This window comes from Podarcis erhardii, assembly GCF_964252035.2.
Source record: "Podarcis erhardii genome assembly, chromosome: 16".
NCBI lineage: Eukaryota > Metazoa > Chordata > Lepidosauria > Squamata > Lacertidae > Podarcis > Podarcis erhardii.
In genome coordinates, this window is record NC_138514.1 from 31,430,068 (window position 1) to 31,449,937 (window position 19,870).

The window sequence follows — 19,870 nt, forward strand, 5'->3', positions numbered from 1 at the left end:
TAACTGTGCTTGTATTTGTGCATTTCTGCTCCTAAGGTTCAGGACTGCCAAGAATTTCTAATCTTATGGCAAGGGTTGATGTGCTCATGGATTGGAGGGGAGTTTGTAAAGAGAAAGAACCTTGCCGCTCGAAGGCCCTCTTGGAAACCTCCTCTGGTTCATAATACCCTGCTTGCCTGAGGCCTAGAAGCTTTATTCCTAAGTAAACTTGGATTCTTAGAGTGACCGCTGATTTCATATTTCATGTTCTGCTTTTCCTGGTGTTTGTCTAGCTTACATGCAGCCCTGAGTTCCATAGCTTTTGGTCAATTGCAGACAACCAAGGGAAATACTTTAAAAAATGTCCAGATTTGGATTGAAGCAGCCCATATGTTTGTTTGGTTAGCAAAAAATTCATAGATTTATTTACTTACTTTTTAAAAGAGAGATCAGCCACAATTTTAAATGGGCAGTGGCGTTTTTCTACATTTAGTTCTTTACGTTTTATTTTCTGTTTTTTAAATATGTGGCAGGGAGCGAATCAGTGTTGAGATGGTTGGGATGTATTGCCAAACTGTGGTTTGGTATGGCATCTTAACTGGCAGCCTTCAGCAAATCATGGTTTTTAAGAGACTGCCAAACCAGGATCTGTTTTTTGGAATGTGTAAGATGGGGAGAGCAGTTTCTCCTTGATTCCATGGTCCTATTTGCCATATCTTGGACATTCAACAGCAAATACGAAAGTCACCCACACAAGACAGAAAAAGTTTCAGTGTGAAGCTGCTGAGTAGGGCTTCATTTGCTGATTTGTCATTATCTTGAATTGCGGTAAACTGAGACTGGGCGTTGCACGTTCAATGGGGAAAGCAATTGCTCCTCTGTGTACATGAGCAGCATTCATCTGCTTCCCCAGCTCATTATTTACTAGTTTGGAATAAGGCCACCCCGACTTGTATCCTTAACCACCGCGTCCTTGGACCGTAGTTCAATTTTGATTCTGCATAGTGTGATAGGTCTACAAACATCTTCTAGCCGTGTTGCTTACATGGAAGCTCCATGTTCAGGGGCAGCTAGCCACTAAAGGCCACTTTCTTGAGAGCAACATGTCATGGACTGGCTGGATGCAGAGGAATGGTGGGAGACAGCAGCCGAGGAACCCTCAAGGTGCACCCCAGGGGAAGAAGCGTCAGAGCCAAGGGATTGGTGGTGGGATGATGATCAGTGGTCAGAGAGAGAAGAGGGAGCAGACTGGGAGGAGCGGATGTTGGAAGCTGAAGGGGCAACAGGGTTTAGTAGGCAGGATGTGGCTGGGGCAGAAAACAGTCCAGGTTCAGGGGCAGAAGCGGAGGCTGGAGAGAAGGTTGGTTGATCAGACAGGCTGCTGAAGAATCCAGGGAGTCTCCCCCTCCTGCTGCAACCAGCTCCCCTCCTGCCTGATCTCCTAGAACATGCAGAGAAAGGGAAAAGAGCAGAGAGTGGTTGTGAGCAGGCTCAGTCTACAACTGCTTGGGAAAAATCCTGGAGAGGAGGGTATTTAGGCAGCTGTGGGAAGGCAGGGACCTTCAGTCCTCACGTCTGCCTCCTTGGAGCAAGAGCTACTGGGAAGAGTTGTTGGGATCACTAAGCCTGCATTGAGTTTAATTTTAACCTATTTTTATTTACATGTTCTCTATTCCTGTATATGTCCATGTCTCTGGTCTGTGACCGTAATAAATCGATTCTGATAGGCCTGCACTGTTTTGGTTGCTTTGAATAAAGCGTTAATTCACTGACATAGCGTTTTAATTTATTGCTGGCCTGCACCGGACTCCAGCTCCAGACACAACAGCAGGGGAGGACTGTTGCCTTCATGACTTGCTTTTGGGCTTCTCAGAGTCGTGCTCTTCTTGTGAAATATAGCACACTGGACTAGACGGACCTTTGGCCTTTTCCTGCAGAGTTTATCATAATGGAACACAAATGTCTCTTGTGCTGTTCAGCCTCCTGGCCTCACCTTGTTCTTGCTACTACTTCCAGTTCTGCGACAATCTGCTTAAGATGGAGCAACTAGAATTCTGCCCAGTATTCCAAGTGCAACTACAAAATAGGCGGCCAGTTCTTTTTTCAGTCTTGTTCCTGATGATTCCAACAGTCAGTTTGCTTTTTAAAAAACTTATACTGCAGACCAAATTTACGTTTTCAGTGAGCTTGTCCCTCCTGGGCTCTTCTTTCCTGGGTCGTCACAATAGTAGATTCAGCATTGGCTAAAAGTGCTCAGGAAATAAATATTGGGATCTTTTTGAAGGTTCCATGGAAATGTCAGCTCAGCTAACAAGAAGAGGTTGAATGATAAAACCTGGCTATTCTACTCATATTTAAATGCTTTCCGTTACTATGCTATATGACATTAATTGTATAAGTATTACTTTTTAAAAGAGTGGTGAGTTGCATATTTGGAGTATTCAGTGCCTTGTTGACAGTCATATCATGTTTTCTTCCCCACCCTTAGAGTCTTACATTTAAAGAGAAAATGACGAGCCTTAAGTTTAAAGAAAAGCCTACAGATGTTGAAACCAGAAGTTACAAGGTCTTGTTGTTATCTATGGTAAAGCTGATCCATGCTGACCCTAAACTTTTGCTCTGTGTAAGTAAAAGTTCTTTTTAAAAAATGAAATGAAACACCAACTCTCAGGGTTTCTTTTACAGTCTTTGAATCGAAAAACAAGGCATTGACTTTCCAACAATTTCCCTGTACTAAACTTCCATAAGAAAGTTTAGTATTGATAGCAGTTTCCATTCCAATGGGATAGAACACATGATTTGGAATGGAAAAAAGAATTAGTAACCTTTATTAGTAAGGTAAAGGTAAAGGGACCCCTGACCATTAGGTCCAGTCATAGCCGACTCTGGGGTTGCGGCGCTCATCTCGCTTTACTGGCCAAGGGAGCCTGCGTACAGCTTCCGGGTCACGTAGCCAGCATGACTAAGCCGCTTCTGGTGAAACCAGAGCAGCGCACGGAAACGCCATTTACCTTCCTGCTGGAGCAGTACCTATTTATCTACTTGCACTTTGACGTGCTTTTGAACTGCTAGGTTGGCAGGTGCTGGGATCGAGCAATGGGAGCTCACCCCGTTGCGGGGATTCGAACCGCCAACCTTCTGATTGGCAAGTCCTAGGCTCCACAGCGCCACCCACGTCCCTTAACCCTTATTAGTAGGTTGGCATAATTTTGTGGATGCTATTATCTAAAATGACCACCCTCCTTCATCACCTGTCTCATGAACCTACGTTCGTACAATTTATAGCATACAGAATATGGCATGATTAAGTGAAAGCAGAAGAAGGAGCAGTTGTTTATGATTACTTTTATTATATTGTAGTGTTATATTTTTCATGTAAGCCACCATGAGCATTCTTTGAACTGTGGAAAGGCAAATAAAATTATGTATGTATGCATACATGCAACCCTATGATCAGTGTGCAGACAACCCTTTTTTTTTTTGGAAGATAGTTTCATTGCTGCATGCTTTGGTTCGTTGAGCCTAGAAAAGGAAGGCGCGCAGCATTCCTGACCCTTAGGACAAACAAAATGCCCAATCCTAGTAGAATTTTTCAATCTAAAGTTATGAAGAAGCCTGGAGTCACTTAGTATGCCCAGAAGAATCAAGTTGTTGAATGTTTCCTGGACGGTACTGCTATGCACTACAGGTAGAGGAATTGTCTATGTTTAAATCCCCCATCTCAAAAACAAAAAATGGTTTATTGGGTGTGGATATCAACTGGATTGTATATTTCCAAACATGCAGAATCAAGCATTGCCTGTTCCTTCTTCCTAGCAGCCCGGGGTATGACCTGAAACCTACATAGTACCTAAGAGAGCCTCAGGTTGGCTCCCTATGTTAATGAAGGGCTGTTTTCAGTGGTGGAAGGGTGTGTGAGCTCCCCCTCTAGTGAAGAAATATGCAGAAGTCTTTCAGAAGACACAAAGGTTTCCTCCAAGGATGACCTGCAGGGGAAGAGCTGGCTTGGAGGATCAGGGCTCTACTTCTCTGCAATATTTTTTTAAATTATACAGGGAAATTACACCAGTGAATTTGGATTATGAATGTCAGTGAACCCGCACCTTATCATTTTGTACTTTCCTTTACAGAATCCAAGGAAACAAGGTCCTGAGACTCAGGGCAGCACCGCTGAACTCATAACAGGCCTTGTCCAGCTGGTGCCACAATCCAGCATGCCTGAAATAGCACAAGAAGCCATGGAGGTCAGGAGCTAAGTGACATGCGAGTCCATTACTGTATTGTTTGCAGATCTGAATGTGTGTCCCCATGCCCTGCTTCAAAGTGAGCCAGTCTTCTTTTAAAAAATGACAGTGTGTCACAGTCTGAAGTCCTGGCTTTAAAAATGGGCTCTCGCCCATTTCATAACTAGGCAGATTATTGCTTTGTTTTTGTTATTATTTTTATTATGCATTTTGTGTTTTTTATATTGTAATTTTATGCTGTGAAACTCCCTGAGATCTACAGACGAAGAGCAGAATAATAATAATAATAATAATAATAATAATAATAATAATAATATATGTAGAGCATAAAGTTAATTAAGCGGTTTCTCCATTTTTGGCCCCTTCAGGCCTTGCTTGTGCTCCATCAGTTAGACAGCATTGACTTGTGGAATCCAGATGCACCCATCGAAACATTCTGGGAGATCAGGTGAGTACATTGCCTGTTTTGGGCTTGGTAAGAATTGTCTCTCTCCTGACTAGTTTCCTGGGCTACGCACCATAACTACAAATGATCAAAAATTATATACTGTATAAACAATGCTGCTCTGAGGCGAGACTGAATTGCCTATTCTTTTCAATACAGTGGGACACTCTGTATATTTTGGGTTTCCCTTTCCAAAGATCGGTGAAACAGACACAGAAGTTGTGCTCAATCCAGTGGAGTGCTTTTAATTTAGATTTATTTGAGGAAATACCTTCCAGTGAAAAAATGCCCACAATTACAAAAATAAAAATAAAAAATGACCCATGCAAAGGAGATGAAACAATAGAATGTAAATTTGAAACTACATAAGCCTGGTGAAAATGTCAACTTAGTGCCCCATGATGAAAGAAAGTGCTAATGAAAGGATGTCAGGGAAGGACACAGGTGTAGAAAATTCAGAGCCCCTAGCTGCCCAACGTGGCTTGCCCAGGAGTAGGGAGATAAGCATCTGGTCTGCTGGCCAGAAAAGATTCCATACCCCATCTTACATGATTTATCCGGGACCCTGTGTGATGTTCCTTGTTGAGATGTGCTAGTTGGGGGTTGGAGTTGGGAATTATGAGGTGCCCCTACTGTTTATGTTGAGGCTCACATAGACTCTCTTTGCCAATTGTAGAGGCTCTATGATGCCCTTCAAACACTCTAGCCCTTCAGCAGATCCATTTTTAGTGCTGTGTCCGTCCATCCCCTCACATGAAGAACACCCACAGTTGCCTATGTGGACAGCTGAGGCAGCCCTGGGTATACAATAGAGGGTTACTAGTGTAGTGCCTGCAGGCCCCCATGTACTCGCAAAGATTTTTCTAGATGCCTGCAGGATCCCTGCCTCCCTCCCCCCCCCCGGGCCCTTCTGAAAATAGACATTCTGTTGTAGCCAGTTAGGTTGCGGTGGGTGCCTGGTTGCAGTTTGTGTGTGGTGCCCATAACAGCTGCTCTGGTTTCCTGATGCTCATGGGTCCAAAAAGTGAATGAATGAAATAGCTCAGTTTATTCTAGTTCCCCTCACCCAAACTGCCCCCCCAACCCCTATTTATCTCTTAGGCTATGTTGTGCTCAAAATTCTTGACACAAATTCTGTAGCCCTGCAAAAGGGTTTTAGAATGCTAGTTGGGAAACTGTCAAAAGGAGAGGGTGTTGGTGTGGGGAGAAGGCAGGTGTCCACTGGGATCCCCTGCAGGGGCTTGAGTATGTGTACTTCTTGTCATCACAGCTGTTGTAATGTGCTGCTTATTGCAAATATTGCCGCTGAAGTTACGGGAAACACTTTAATAAGTGGCTATTGATTAGCACTTTCCTAATTCTTGCAGTTCACAAATGCTGTTTTGTATATGCAAGCGGCTAACAAGCAATCAGATTCTCAGCAGCACAGAAATCCTCAAGTGGCTGCGAGAGATTTTGATCTGCAGGAACACATTTCTTCTGAAAAACAAAGTAAGTGAGCACTTTGAAACTTGAAAAGCATTTCAAAAGGGGCTTTCTGCTTCTGACTTGCTCCAGCTCTTGGCTTATTGGATAGTTATTGGATGGGAAGGAAATTTGGCTAGCTTTCCCACTCAGAAAGGGAAGTGAAATTGTGTTTTGTTTTCTCATTTCATAGACAAAGCCCCAGTAAACACACCTCTCTCTCCTGTGTATGTGTGTGCATGTCTGATTTCCTTTACCTCCTACAAAAGCAGAGTGACTTATTTATTTTTCCTCTCTTTCTCCCCATAGCAATCAGATAGGAGTTCCTGTCCCTTTCTCTTCCTTTATGGGGTAGGATGCGATGTCTCTGGGGGTGGAGCTAATCAAATTTCTCTTGACCATGAAGAGATGATGCGTTGTATCCCAGGAGCTACGCTTAGGAAAGGAAAAGGGAGCTTTTGCATGGTACGTGACCATAACGCAAGTGCTGTCATACAGAGCACTGCTGCTGCTGCTGCTATTACTGCTACAGTAGTTAGAGGTGCTATTTCAGACCTTAGTCAATTCTGATACCTCACCACGCAGAGCAGCCACACAGAACCAAGACGTTCCTAGTTCTGTATCCCATCAGCTGCTGAAAGCTAGGAAGAACATGAAAACACATCAGTGATAGAATTAGGGTCACTTAGAAATGTACTTGCTGAAGCAAAAATAGCCAATGGTGTGCCCACTAGAGATACTGAACTACAGCAATGAACACCCATCATCTCTAACCACTGGCCATGCTGGCTGAGGCTAGAGAGAGTTGCAGTCCAAAACATCTGGAAGGCATTTCCTTGGCTGCCGCGTGCTTGAAACACCCTTCGCTGAACATCAAGGCCCCTGTTCCCATCAGCTGCAACCAGCTGCAACAGTCCAGGGCGGGTGAGAGTTGCAGTCACAACAACGTCTGAAGGGCTGCAGGTTCCCCACTACTGATCTAGCTCAATAGAGAGCTGTATTCATTTGTGCTCTGCAGACGTCCTTTAAAACGCCATGGCTTGTCTTGACTGTGTTTGTGGAGAGCAGCAATGATTAACGTGGCCCGTTGTCCTTTCTCCCAAGGAAAGCGCTGCAGGCTGCAGCGGGACGCCGATATGCCGTCAAGCGCAGACCAAATTGGAGGTGGCCCTGTATATGTCCCTCTGGAGCCCCGACACTGAGGCAGTGCTTGTCGCGATGTCCTGTTTCCGACATCTTTGCGAGGAAGCGGATATCAGATGTGGCGTAGACGAGGTGTCGGTTCACAACTTTTTGCCCAATTACAACACCTTTATGGAGTTTGCTTCCGTGAGCAACATGATGTCAACAGGTGAGAAGGGGGAGAGAAGGTCTCTTGTCAGTTGAGCTTGGGAAGGAGAGAGAAGGAGAGAAAAGGGTGGAGGGCACTTTTAGGTTGGTGTTTCAAGCTGGAAATTGTGCTTTAAAAATAATAAACAATTAAAAAAGGATACAGTGGAACCTTGGTTTTAAAACTTAATCGTTTCTGGAAGGCTGTTGGACTCCCAAAATGTTCAAAAACCAAGGCGCAGCTTCCGATTGGCGCAGGCACCCCGGAAACAAAAGCTGACAGCAGCAACGGAAGTTTGGCTTCCAAAAAACGTTTGAAAACCAGAACACTTATTTCTGGGTTTTTGGCTTTTGGGAGCCAATTTGTTCGTCAACTAAGCCGTTTGAGAGCCAAGGTTCCACTGTACATTAAATCCCATTAACCAAAAATGTCTCTGTGAAAACTAAAGGGCAATTGTTTGTTCAAAGGCAAGCATTAATGCAGATATGTCTTGTCAGTCTTTTTTGATTAAGGATGTTTATTGGTAGAGGAAACTTCCATAAAGTTTTCAACAAAGCAACCTTTTAAAAGTTGAAAATGTACTGAATTTCTGACCACATGCCTTTAGGAAGAGCAGCTCTCCAGAAAAGAGTGATGGCATTGCTAAGGCGAATTGAACATCCGACGGCAGGTAACACTGAGGTACATGATTTCAGTTTTCTTGGGCAAAAGTATTCTTCCTTGGCAGTCGGATAACACTGGATAAGGACTTCCTAACAAATGTTTCCATGGCAGCATTCAATTAAGGTATCAGAAAACAGATTAAATAGTAAATATATACACAGAAATATGAAAACAAACCTTAATTCAGTGCATGAATTCAGTGCACATTGTATAATGGCCAAGTCACACTTCATGGAAGGCACTCTTTAAAATACAAATTTTCAGCAGCCACTTAAAAGCAAAAATACTGGTTCCCATATCTATTATTTCAGTTGTAAGCTGATTATTATTATTGTTGTTGTTATTATTATTGTTGTTGTTTGATTTTGTTTTATTAAATTTATATATCGCCCCTTCATCCAATTACAGAGAGCTGGGACCAGAACACTTAATTAATTAATTAATTAAGCGCTTTATAGCCTGCTTAATGCCATAGTCTCTAAGCTGGGTATGATAAGGTTAAAATGCTGCAATAAAGATAAAAATCAGTTTACCATAAAATCGTAAAACCTGCTTACTTGAAATGCCTGCTGGGGAAAAAGGTCTTCACCAAGTGCCATCTGGTATTTTCTAGAAGGTATTTAGAACCGTTCTTTTTCTTTTGTCGTGTTCCAGGCTTGGGAAGCCACACATTTAAAATGGGAGACAGCTACAAATTTGATCCTCAACTTTCCGAAGGCTAAAATGGAAGATGGCCAGGTAAGGCCTTTCAGAAATACCTTGCAGATCTTTTTCTCTGCTTCTCTTTAGCATCTAATGCACAGGAGTGGGGATCCTTTGGCCGTCCGTTTTTTGCTGAACTACTACTCCCATCAGCCCTAGTAGGCACGGCCATAGTCAGGGATGATGGGAGTTGTAGTTCAGCAGCATCTGGAGGGCCAGAGGTTCCCCACCCCTGGGCTAATGTGCTGCCCTTCAGAGAATCTAGCTTTATAGGGATCTTCTCATCTTGCTGGCTCATACAGCCAAGATCTGTCGTTGTCTTCTTAATGCTCTTTCCTGGTTTGCTGACTTATAATGCTTAGGGAAAGCCAAGTAGTTGATTTTTTCTTCAGACCTGTCCCTGGTTGCCACTTCCTCAGCCATAGCACATCTTGTGCCATCCACCAAACCATCTTTTGAGAAGGAGGTGGCAGTTTGCTTTGGGAAACTGCTTTTCAATAAAATTCCTAGACCAGTTTACAGGGAAAAACAGGAAACAAGAGAAGCTAATGTTACAATAGCACGGCAGAAGCATCTAGAGGCAAATCCCATTTCTGATGGTGCCATTGTGGGTTGGATATTGGATCAGAAGCCTGGTTTCAAATTTCTGCTTGGGGATGAGCTGCTTTTGAAAGTGCGGGCAAGACTGTTTCAGCCTCGGTTCCTTACTGTAAATGGGGACTTATGATGTCCTGGGGTCGTTTTGGTGCAATTCCAAGAAAGCACCCTGCTCTGAAAGGAATATCCAAATAACAGGTGAGCGTTCTGAATTTGCATCACTGCATTTCTCTCTCCCCACCTCCCGCCATGATGTGCAACTCTTTCCAGGTTGCGGAAAGCCTCCACAAGACCATCGTCAAGAGGCGAATGTCCCATGTCAGCGGGGGAGGCTCTATAGACCTTTCGGACACAGATTCTCTGCAGGAGTGGATCAACATGACGGGCTTCCTGTGCGCGTTGGGCGGGGTGTGCCTGCAGCATCGCAGCAGCGCCGGGTTTGCGACCTACAGCCCCCCCATGGCCCCCGTGAACGAGCGCAAAGGCTCCATGATATCCATGCTGTCGACCGAGGGCAACACGGAGACCCCCGTGAGCAAGTTCATGGACCGCTTGCTGTCGCTCATGGTCTGCACCCACGAGAAAGTGGGCCTGCAGATACGGACCAACATTAAAGATCTCATGGGCCTGGAACTGAGCCCGGCGCTTTACCCCATGCTTTTCAACAAACTGAAGAACAACATCAGCAAGTTCTTTGACTCTCAAGGGCAGGTAAAGGGGTTTGCTTTAATGCGGAGATGGACAGTATTTTGGGGGCTGCATTCCCGGGGAAAGTGGTCAGGGGCTACATACAGTGGAGGCTGCCAAGCCTACCCATTTCCTTCCTTACATCCTGTCCAGAGGGTGGCCTTGGCTGTCCAGTTCCTCCTCCTCTTTCCCAGTTTTGCCCTTGTAGGAACTCAGGAAGGTGGGGGCAAAACCAGAATTAGTTGGCTCTGCCTGCCATTGGCTCTGGCTCCACTCATTGGTTGGGCTTCCTGCCTTCTGCTCTGGCAATACCAATAGGCACCAGCCAACACTGCCTACATTGTGATGATCTGGAGCCAAATCCAAAAGTGGGCAGTCAGTTGAGGGTCACATGTTTGTTCGTTTTTTACGTTTCTGCCTTGCCCCTATCTTCTGGGAAGTCTTGTGTAAATTAGCCAAAGTGGGAGGCTGCAAAGGTAGAGTGTAGAAGGGAAGTGATAGTTAGAAATGAGATTGGTTGAGAGGGACATTCCAGAGAAGGCTGAAAGCGTCATCCTTGAGGAACAGACACAGCTTCACACTTCTCTTTGAAGTCCTGCCCCCAAATATCTTCCTGACATTCTGGAGTTGTACTGCCTGGCAGTACAAGGAAATGTTTGACTGATGCTCCCCCTCTTGATATATATTCTATTCCATTCCTTGCGCTCGTAGCATTCCCTCCCTCCAATGTTAATAATCCTGCCCTAAGAAGTTTATATTAAATGGAAATCATTTGATTTGAGAGGCGAAAGAGACCACATGAAAAAAAATGATAATGGCAACATAAAATCCATTATAAAAATCTAAAAATGTCCACCGCGCACCAAAACCAGCTGTTCCAAGAAGCTGTCCAAAGGGGGCAGCTTTTGGGGATAGTTTCATTTTTCAATGCCTGCTTTTTATGGAGGTGCTAGGGTGCAGAGTTCAGTTCAAGGTGTGATGGTTGCCTCTGCAACTCTGCCTAGGAGGCCAGTGGCATAGGATACTTTGGTTCTTTAAGGAATTTAACATGTGATCAGTGAGCGGTATATTGGCTACACACTTGCTTGACACTGGACACAGTCTCACCTGTTTTATTTGGCTAATCATCCAAGTTTCCCTGTGAGTATTTCAAGGGTTTTTGAACAAAGGGGGGGATGTGTAAACAACTATTTATTTTTATCCTGCTTTTCAGACAACTATTGTCTCCAAAAAATGACTCCAGGCAACAAAAACTAGAGACAGGCCCTGCAAACTTTAAAAGAGCAGACACAATAAAGGAAAGGGTGAGTGGAGGGAAAAGGTAGAGGAAAGGGGTAGCTCAGTCCTTCCAAGGCCAAAACAAAATGGTGAGCTCTAAGTGGGTGTGCTGATCCAGTTTGAGCCAGGCTAATATCCCTTTGTGCTTGCTTGAATAGCAGTTGGTGACTCTTGGTCCTTTGTCCAGTGGATGGTGGTCCAGTGTCTTTTCCCCGACCCTTTGCAGTCCCAAGGCAACAGGCAGCTGTTGGAGGAGAGTACTTTTTTTCTGGCTGAGAGCTGGCAAGCAAGCTCCCCACAACTCCTCCTGCTTTGGGCAATGGGTGAGGCCAGGTGGGTCTCCCTTTAAACACAATCCTCTTTCTACCTGGAAGGCCCAAGCAGCCTCCCTGTTGATCCTGCCCTCTGACCTTGGGCAGAAGCCAAAATGTGTGTTCCTTCCCAAAAGCCCAATGGCTATTGTAAGTTGATTCCTGGGTGTTGGCTGAAGCAGGGAATTCCATAACCTAAATGAATACATTGGTGTGCAGCTAAAAGCAATTGGATATCTTGGCCTACTGGTTACTAGTTTCAATTGAACCCATTTATTAGAATTTTAAAAATGTTAAATTCACCTGGCTTTTAAAAAAGTGAATACAGTATGTAAGAGATAAGCGAAGCCCCTAGAACACTTTTAGACTGGGAGTTTATGCCCAGCTTACCCCTAAATTTCAGCCCAAACACTAGTTTGCATTTTTGCATCAACATAGCTGACTGGGGGGGGGGGCGTCACTTGAGGGGGTTTCCATCCAGGCAGTGAGCTGACCCAGACCTGATTAGTTTCAGCACCCAATTTCCTATAATGGGTGGCTCCCAAATTTTGCAGCATTTTAGTGAGACTAGCCAAATGTCAATAGCTCAGGGGTATTCACAGATGTGCACAGTGCCTATTATTAGCCCCTCCCAGCAATAGGTTTGATTGCATTTCTGTACCACCATTCTGCCAATGCGCTCAAGGCCATGTTTTTATTTAGTACTTTTGTAGCGTGAAAAGATAAAAGAATACAACAGAATTTCCTTAGGCTGTTGGGAGTCCCAGAACCTTCTCCTTGCCTCCTGCCTTCCCCTTCAGGGCTTTTTAGCAGCCACTGGGAAGCTGTAGGAGGGATTTCCCCAATTCAGTGCGGAATATGTCTTCTTTCAGAGGCAGCCAGAGGTAGCAAATTTGCGTGTCTGTTTCTCATCACAGATATAGAGGTCATTAAGCGAATAATTATACTCGTGTCCCTTTCAGTCTATGAACTCAGCTTGATTTAGCACCACTGGGTATTACAATTTTAATCTAGGCTTATGAGTTTCGTTGGCATGCCGTCCAGAAAACTCAAACTACAGCACAGTTTGCTTCTGTTACAGGTCTTGTTGAATGACAGCAACACCCAGTTTGTGGAGCAGACCATTGCAATTATGAAGAACCTGCTTGATAATCATACAGAAGGGAGTTCAGAACACCTGGGACAAGCCAGCATTGAGACCATGATGCTGAACCTTGTCAGGCAAGTTGTTGTTACTGTTAATACCACTGCAGTTACTGCTACATTATGTTACCAGCCCTTTACCCTAAGGTCCCAGAATGGCTTCCAACAATTGAAACACGACATAACTATTAAAATACAGTATTACACAATATTTAAAGCAGTTTAAAACCACTTTAAAAAGTTAGCCTATTCTTACTAGTTGCCTACAGGAGATTGAAATGGTGAGGGGCAGGACTGGGACTCCTGTGAACCCCTCCCTCCCTCACTATTGGACTCCAGCTTCCATCAGCTGCCTGCCTGCCTGCCAGCCAGCATGGCCAATGGATCAGGGATGATGGGAATTGTAGTCTAAAAACCTTTGGAGGACTACAGTTGACCCACCCTGATGTACTGGTTCTTTGGACTCCTTTGGGAGGTTGTGGACTCTCCTTCCTTGGAGGTTTCTAAGCAGAGGTTGGATGGCCCTCTGTCATGAATGCTGCAGTTGAGATTCCTGCATTCCTCCCCCAGGCTGAATTCCTCACCTGACACCACCTAGTTCAGGTACCATTTTAAGTAAGTCTTGACTCTCTTTTTCTTTTTTGTCATCGTGCTCTAGTCTATGGCCTATATTTTTACAATCGTAGTAAGATGGCTCACTCCCAGCATTTAATAGAGGCCTGTGTGTTTATCAGAAAAATACCTCTCAGACTGTTGTTGTTGTTTTGACATGTATTTGTTTTGAAGGTGTCCACCAGATGCTCGAGTCCTTAGAAGGAGATTTAACCTAAACTCAGGCTTGGGCCTGTTTTTTCACAGATATGTGCGCGTCCTGGGGAATCTGGTCCACGCCATTCAGATAAAAACTAAACTCTGTCAGCTCGTGAAGGTAATGATGGAGAGGCGTGATGATCTTTCCTTCTGTCAAGAGATGAAATTCAGGTGAGGGTTGGTGTTGCCTAAGTGAAGAATACTGTGCTAATCTTCCTGTTTTTCTTGGAAATAGTTGATTGAGGTGGACTGTTTCTTGCCACAGTTATTATCCCTATACCTAGTTATGTCTGTGTCTATCTGTCTATCTGATGGCTATATATCAGGGGTCAGCAAACTTTTTCAGCAGGGGGGCGGTCCACCGTCCCTCAGACCTTGCGTGGGGCTGGACTATATTTTTTTGGGGGGATGAACGAATTCCTATGCCCCACAAATAACCCAGAGATGCATTTTAAATAAAAGGACACATTCTACTCATGTAAAAACACGCTGATTCTTGGACCGTCCGCGGGCCAGATTTAGAAGGCAAGCTGGATCTGGCCCCCGGGCCTTAGTTTGCCTACCGGTGCTATATATATTTAAAACCGAAATCAATGTGAGGTTGGCTCCAGGTTTGAGTGGGTCCTGGGCAAAATATTATCTGATGGTTGGGCTTTCCTCTCCGTCAGCGGGCTTTGGCAGGATTACTTGGCTTTGGTGACGGAGATCCAGGTAGTGATAGTGATAGATATGCTTTGTAGGCTCCAGAGCAACACTAGGTCAGAGGCATTGTGGGAAATTGAAAGGATGACTAGATCCAACTGCCTACATAGCTCAAGAATGCCAGGTCGGGGGGGGGGGGGAATTAAGGCAGGGGTCAACAACCCGGTAACAGTGCTGACACTGATCCTGATAAAATCGCCATAGAATTACATTTTTCATCTGAACACAAGACCATTCTCATCTATCATTTTTTGGATGGCTCTTTAGTAGCCACAATACAAGAATACCTTTGCTATTAGTGCCTGCAGCCGTTCTAGTTTCTGCCACTTGGACCAGTTTGCACAATCGCTCAAAACGATATGAAGAATGCTTGAGCCTAAATCCTTGTTTGGTAAGAGTTAGCCTCTAGACCTGTTTGTTACCCGGTTGAAGAACAACCACCTTTTGAATAAACCACAGAACCAAGGACACTATTTTCAGCATCCAGATTTAGAGAGCCAGCGTTTATTATAGCTATTGCAATAGAACAGCTCACTCAACTCTGTGCCAGTTGAGAAGGTCTACCCCGAGGAACTTCAAAACAAAAGCTTATATAGTAGCTCAAACACAGCAAACAAAGAGTCATAAGATGGGAACTGAGAGGTGTTCAGCTAGTGATGAAATGACAGATCTAGAGGTGGCCTTGGGTTGAGCTCTGTGTGTGTAGATGTTTGGTGGAAGGTATCTTTTTTTAGCATTTTAAAAATACACTGCTATGTTTTTGCTTTAATTTAGTATAAATTTGTTTTTTGAATCTTCTGTAATATGCAATTTTAGGAACAAGATGGTGGAATATCTGACAGATTGGGTTATGGGAACATCCAACCAGGCAACAGATGAGGATGTGAAGTGTCTGACAAGGTGAGAGAGGCTTAAGATGCCACTTCAGAATCTCACAATGCTTATCTTTTGCAGAAACAGGACAACAGAGATTTCTTTTTGACGAGTGCTTTGTTAATAGCAAGTGGGAACTAGCTGCTGTATAGGAGTCCGTTTTCCACTCACTATAGGGTGGGGGAAAGAAAGAGAGAAAGAAAGAAAGAGCTGATCCAAGATCATAACACCTGCATATTGAATTACATGAGTGTTTGCATCACTTGGCCTAGGCTGTGGGTCCAGCCTTCCCATTTCTAGTGGCCTGTGTAAATTAGCAGAGGAGACAACAAACACATTAGCAATTATGCACTTGGGAGTCCCAGGTTCTTCCATACTGACCTCCTGGTGGTCCTGCCTCATTATGAGATAGTTGTGTGAGGAAAGGGTCTTTTCGGGTGATGGCTTCTCATAGACACAACTCCCTACCTACGGAGGTATGCCTGGCTGTGTCTCTGTAGTTTTAGGCCGTTGGTTAAGAAGCATCTTTTTCAGCGAGTGTTCAGAGGAGAGGTCCGATTGCTACCGCTTCTGCTATTAGTAATTGTTACTCGGTGATTTATTATGTGTTTTCAAAGGATTGTGGTGTTTTTGCGTGTTCTTATCTATTTGCCTTGTAAACTGTCCTGTGGCTTGTGTCAAGGGCAGATTATGAAACATTTAAATAAAAAAAAAACACCCACAGGCACAATGGGGAAGATGTGACCAGTTGTTTCTGTGTAGCACAGCAAAGGGCAGGAGCAAAGCTCTGGCCCATTTTCAGAATGTGTGAAGAGGGTTGCACATTCCCCATTCTAACGATGGTCTATTTCCTGCTTTGTTCAGAGATTTGGACCAAGCAAGCATGGAAGCTGTGGTGTCTCTTCTTGCGGGACTTCCATTACAGCCTGAAGAAGGAGATGGAGTTGAACTGATGGAAGCTAAATCCCAGTTGTTCCTTAAGTAAAGGCCCTTTACCTTATTTTATTTAGTACCCGGTTGACTAAAACAGCTAGAATTTTATTACCACTTGGGCATGCTGACACACCAGCCTTGTGGAAGGGCAGCAGGTTTTAGTCTGTAGGACATACAAGCATAACTGAATCCTGAAAGGACAGAGCTGTTATGTCCAACTTCTCAAATCCAGGAAGTAGGACATCGGCCTGTTCTGGATGGTGTTGCACTCCAGTGGGAGCACGTTCGTAGCTTGGGGGTTAATCCTAGATCCAACATTGTTGTAGATGGCCCAAGTGGCCTTGCTAGGTAGAAGTTCCTGTTTCCAGCTTTGGCTGGTTCACTGGCTACTCTTCAGTGATAACAATTTTCAGAGTGGCTTCCCAGTAAAACAATAAAATACATAGGAGGGAGAGCAATTAAAACGACAACAGAAAGGCCAAATATAAGGTTAAAAGACTTGGGGAAACTACAATAGGCTTTTCCTTGTTCCAGAAAGTGATGAGATTGAAGCCAGGTGAATTCCTTGGGGTCAGAGTTCTGTAAATGGGGCATAGTGCCTAGACACATACCCTTTGGGGAAATGTTGGTTTTCTGTAGGAGAGATGGAGTCCTCATATTAGGGCAGGGGGACTGTTTCTCCAGAGAGATGCAAGCCACTGTGTCTCGCTTTTAGGTACTTTACCCTGTTTATGAACCTCCTCAATGACTGCAGCGAAGTCGAAGACGAAAGCGCGCAAACAGGCGGCAGAAAACGAGGGATGTCCCGAAGGCTGGCTTCGTTACGACACTGCACAGTCCTGGCCATGTCAAACTTGCTCAACGCAAACGTGGATAGTGGCCTTATGCACTCAATAGGTAAAACGGGAACTTCACCATAGCTGTGTGAAGCGCAGCAAAGTGCAGGGCTTCATAATCTAAACGTTTCTGTTGTCTGCTGGCAGGATTGGGCTACCACAAAGATCTTCAGACAAGAGCGACGTTCATGGAGGTCCTCACCAAAATTCTGCAGCAGGGCACAGAGTTTGATACCCTTGCAGAAACTGTCTTGGCAGACCGGTTCGAGAGATTGGTGGAGTTGGTCACCATGATGGGTGACCAAGGAGAGCTGCCCATTGCTATGGCTTTGGCGAACGTAGTGCCTTGTTCACAGTGGGTAAGATGCTTTTGGTTATTCATGAATGTTCTTTAGCATTGGTGAGTGCTGGGTGCGAGCAACTCAGCAGGTCGTGTGCAACCCTCAAGGCTTGTTTGTGGCCACTGATATGAAATGTATTGTTGCTGATTAAAATTACTTGCTTCTTTTCAGGCTGCACTGGAGATGCAAAATAATAGAATGAGATGCACACAGGGAATATTGTACAGTTTAAACTGGAGTTTATTTCCATCAGAGCTTCACAAGATGATTTACAGATAGAATATATTTCTATTTCTGAATGTAGGAAGCTGCTTTTCCCGAGTCAGACTGTTAGTCCTTCCCCCCCTTCCTTAGTCCTTCCTTACAGACAAATTTCAAGACTTCTGGAATGATGAGCTAGATGGAGAGGAAGATGAATTTATGATAACCTCAGCCTTTCGGATTGGCAGGAAGCAAGGGAAGAAGCCAAGAGATTGTTTAATTACCTTAGGATCAAAGGAACAAAGAGACAAAATATTGAACCTACATTTCCAGAAGGCCTTGGTCATTAAAAATTCTCAGATTCAAATCTTCAAGGATATTCCTAAATACTTTTTGGAGGTTAGATCTCAATTTAAAGAACTAGTTGATCTACTTAAGAAGAATAACATCCCATTCAGGTGGGAATTTCCACAAGGGCTGTCCTTTAGCTACAAAGGGAAGAAAATTAAAATAAAAACAAACCAGGATAAAGAGATCTTTTTGGAAAGAAATCAAGAGGATCTTCAGAAAGGAACTGTCAGCGAGGAGGAAGTACCGGACATCTCAAATCTATCATTTGGACTGAACCGAGCACCGACCGAGGAGGAACAACAACTTGGTGCAGTCGGTGGAAGGTCTACCCAGTAACCAAAATGTCTCTGCAACTCTTCAGCTGGAACTGCAATGGTTTGAACCACCCTCGAAAAAGGGGCCAAGTATTTCATTTATTAAAGAAGGAACATCTAGACGTAATCTGTTTACAAGAAACTCACATTGCCAGGATACATAGAAAACTTTTAACAAACAAGAGATTAGGACAAGAATTTATATCATCAGATAGAGTCAAGAAAAGAGGAGTTGTGATTTATGTCAAGGAAAAATTTGAACCAAAATTGATCTTTAAGGATGACCAAGGAAGATACCTGGCAGTGGAAATCCAAATTTATGGAGAAAAAATATTGATTGTCGGAGTTTATGCACCAAATGAGGGGAAGGCTGAATTCTTTAAGAAGTTGCATGAGACTTTAATGGACTTTTTGGACTTTAAAATTATAATGATGGGTGACATGAATGGAGTCGTCTCTACAAACATGGATAAGGCCCAAAGACAAACAATATCTAATGACGGAAGACTACCAAAGACTTTTTTTGACCTGACTGACACTATGGATCTGATCGATATTTGGAGAACTAGGAACCCTCTGGAAAGGGAGGGGACTTTCTTCTCTGAAGCAAAAATGACATGGACTAGAATTGATCAAATATGGATTTCTAGTAATCTGGCATCAAAGGTTAAAAAAACAGAAATCTGCCCAAAGACCTGCTCTGACCATAATGCTGTCAAGATGGAAATGAAACTGACAACAGCTGGAACCTTTAGATGGAGAATGAATGACACTCTCTTTGGAGATGGGGAAATTTGCAAAAAGGCCCAAGAAACACTTAAAGACTACTTCGAGATCAATTTGAGATCAGACACAGAAAAAAGAATCATTTGGGACGCAAGTAAAGCCGTGATGCGTGGCTTCCTAATACAACAGAATTCAATAAAGAGGAAAAAGCAGAATGAGAAGAAAGAGAAAATTTGGAATCTAATAAAAGAAGGGGAGAAGAAATTGAGATCTAAGCCTAAATCCCAGGAGATATTAAGAGAAATAAAATTCTATCAAACACAATATATGGAATTGACGAACCAGGAAATAGAATGGAAAATTAAACAAATGAGACAAAAGACTTTTGAATCTGCAGATAAATGTGGGAAGCTACTGTCTTGGCAACTGAAAAAGAGACAAAAATTGAACACAGTGACATCACTCGAAGTAGATGGGAAGTCTATTAATAAACCAAATGAGATAAGTAATTGTTTTCAAAGTTTCTTTAAGAAATTATACAAACAAGGGCCAAAAAATGAACAGGAGATAGAAGAATTTATTGGAAAATACGGACTATCAAAAATCTCTGAAAACAACAGAAGGAGTTTAAACGAGAAAATTACAGACCAAGAAATAGAGAGTGCCATCCAGGATATGAAGCTGGGAAAATCACCAGGACCAGATGGATTAACTGCGAGATATTATAAAGTATTGAAGGATTGGTTAATACAACCATTGAAAGAAGTCTGCAACCAAATTTTGGAGGGGAAAAAGGCTCCCGAATCGTGGAAGGAAGCATTCATCTCACTTATACCAAAGACAGAAACTGAGAAACATCAAGTCAAGAATTACCGCCCTATATCACTTTTGAACGTGGATTATAAAATTTTTGCAGACATTCTAGCAAAAAGATTCAAAA

The 19,870-nt window shown here is 43.6% G+C and overlaps 2 protein-coding genes across 7 annotated transcripts in view; one reads left to right on the forward strand and one right to left on the reverse strand.

Moving 5' to 3' along the window:
* The window catches only part of EVI2A (ecotropic viral integration site 2A), a 166,724-nt gene that overhangs the window by 79,793 nt on the left and 67,061 nt on the right, over positions 1-19,870 (reverse strand). The gene's annotated exons all lie outside the window — the stretch shown is intronic.
* The window catches only part of NF1 (neurofibromin 1), a gene marked incomplete at its 3' end in the record, with an annotated part of 165,357 nt that overhangs the window by 28,718 nt on the left and 116,769 nt on the right, over positions 1-19,870 (forward strand). For 5 of the 6 annotated variants that reach the window (XM_081843430.1, XM_081843432.1, XM_081843431.1 and 2 more), the window contains 15 exons: positions 2,468-2,602; positions 4,110-4,223; positions 4,592-4,671; positions 6,036-6,159; positions 6,442-6,597; positions 7,237-7,483; positions 8,070-8,143; positions 8,780-8,863; positions 9,695-10,135; positions 12,782-12,921; positions 13,702-13,824; positions 15,172-15,255; positions 16,093-16,209; positions 16,877-17,058; positions 17,145-17,356. In XM_081843430.1, the coding sequence (XP_081699556.1) occupies positions 2,468-2,602; positions 4,110-4,223; positions 4,592-4,671; positions 6,036-6,159; positions 6,442-6,597; positions 7,237-7,483; positions 8,070-8,143; positions 8,780-8,863; positions 9,695-10,135; positions 12,782-12,921; positions 13,702-13,824; positions 15,172-15,255; positions 16,093-16,209; positions 16,877-17,058; positions 17,145-17,356 (2,313 nt within the window). Of the gene's footprint in view, positions 1-2,467; positions 2,603-4,109; positions 4,224-4,591; positions 4,676-6,035; positions 6,160-6,441; positions 6,598-7,236; positions 7,484-8,069; positions 8,144-8,779; positions 8,864-9,694; positions 10,136-12,781; positions 12,922-13,701; positions 13,825-15,171; positions 15,256-16,092; positions 16,210-16,876; positions 17,059-17,144; positions 17,357-19,870 lie in introns of those variants that run through there. The other variant, XM_081843435.1, reaches the window with a different exon arrangement.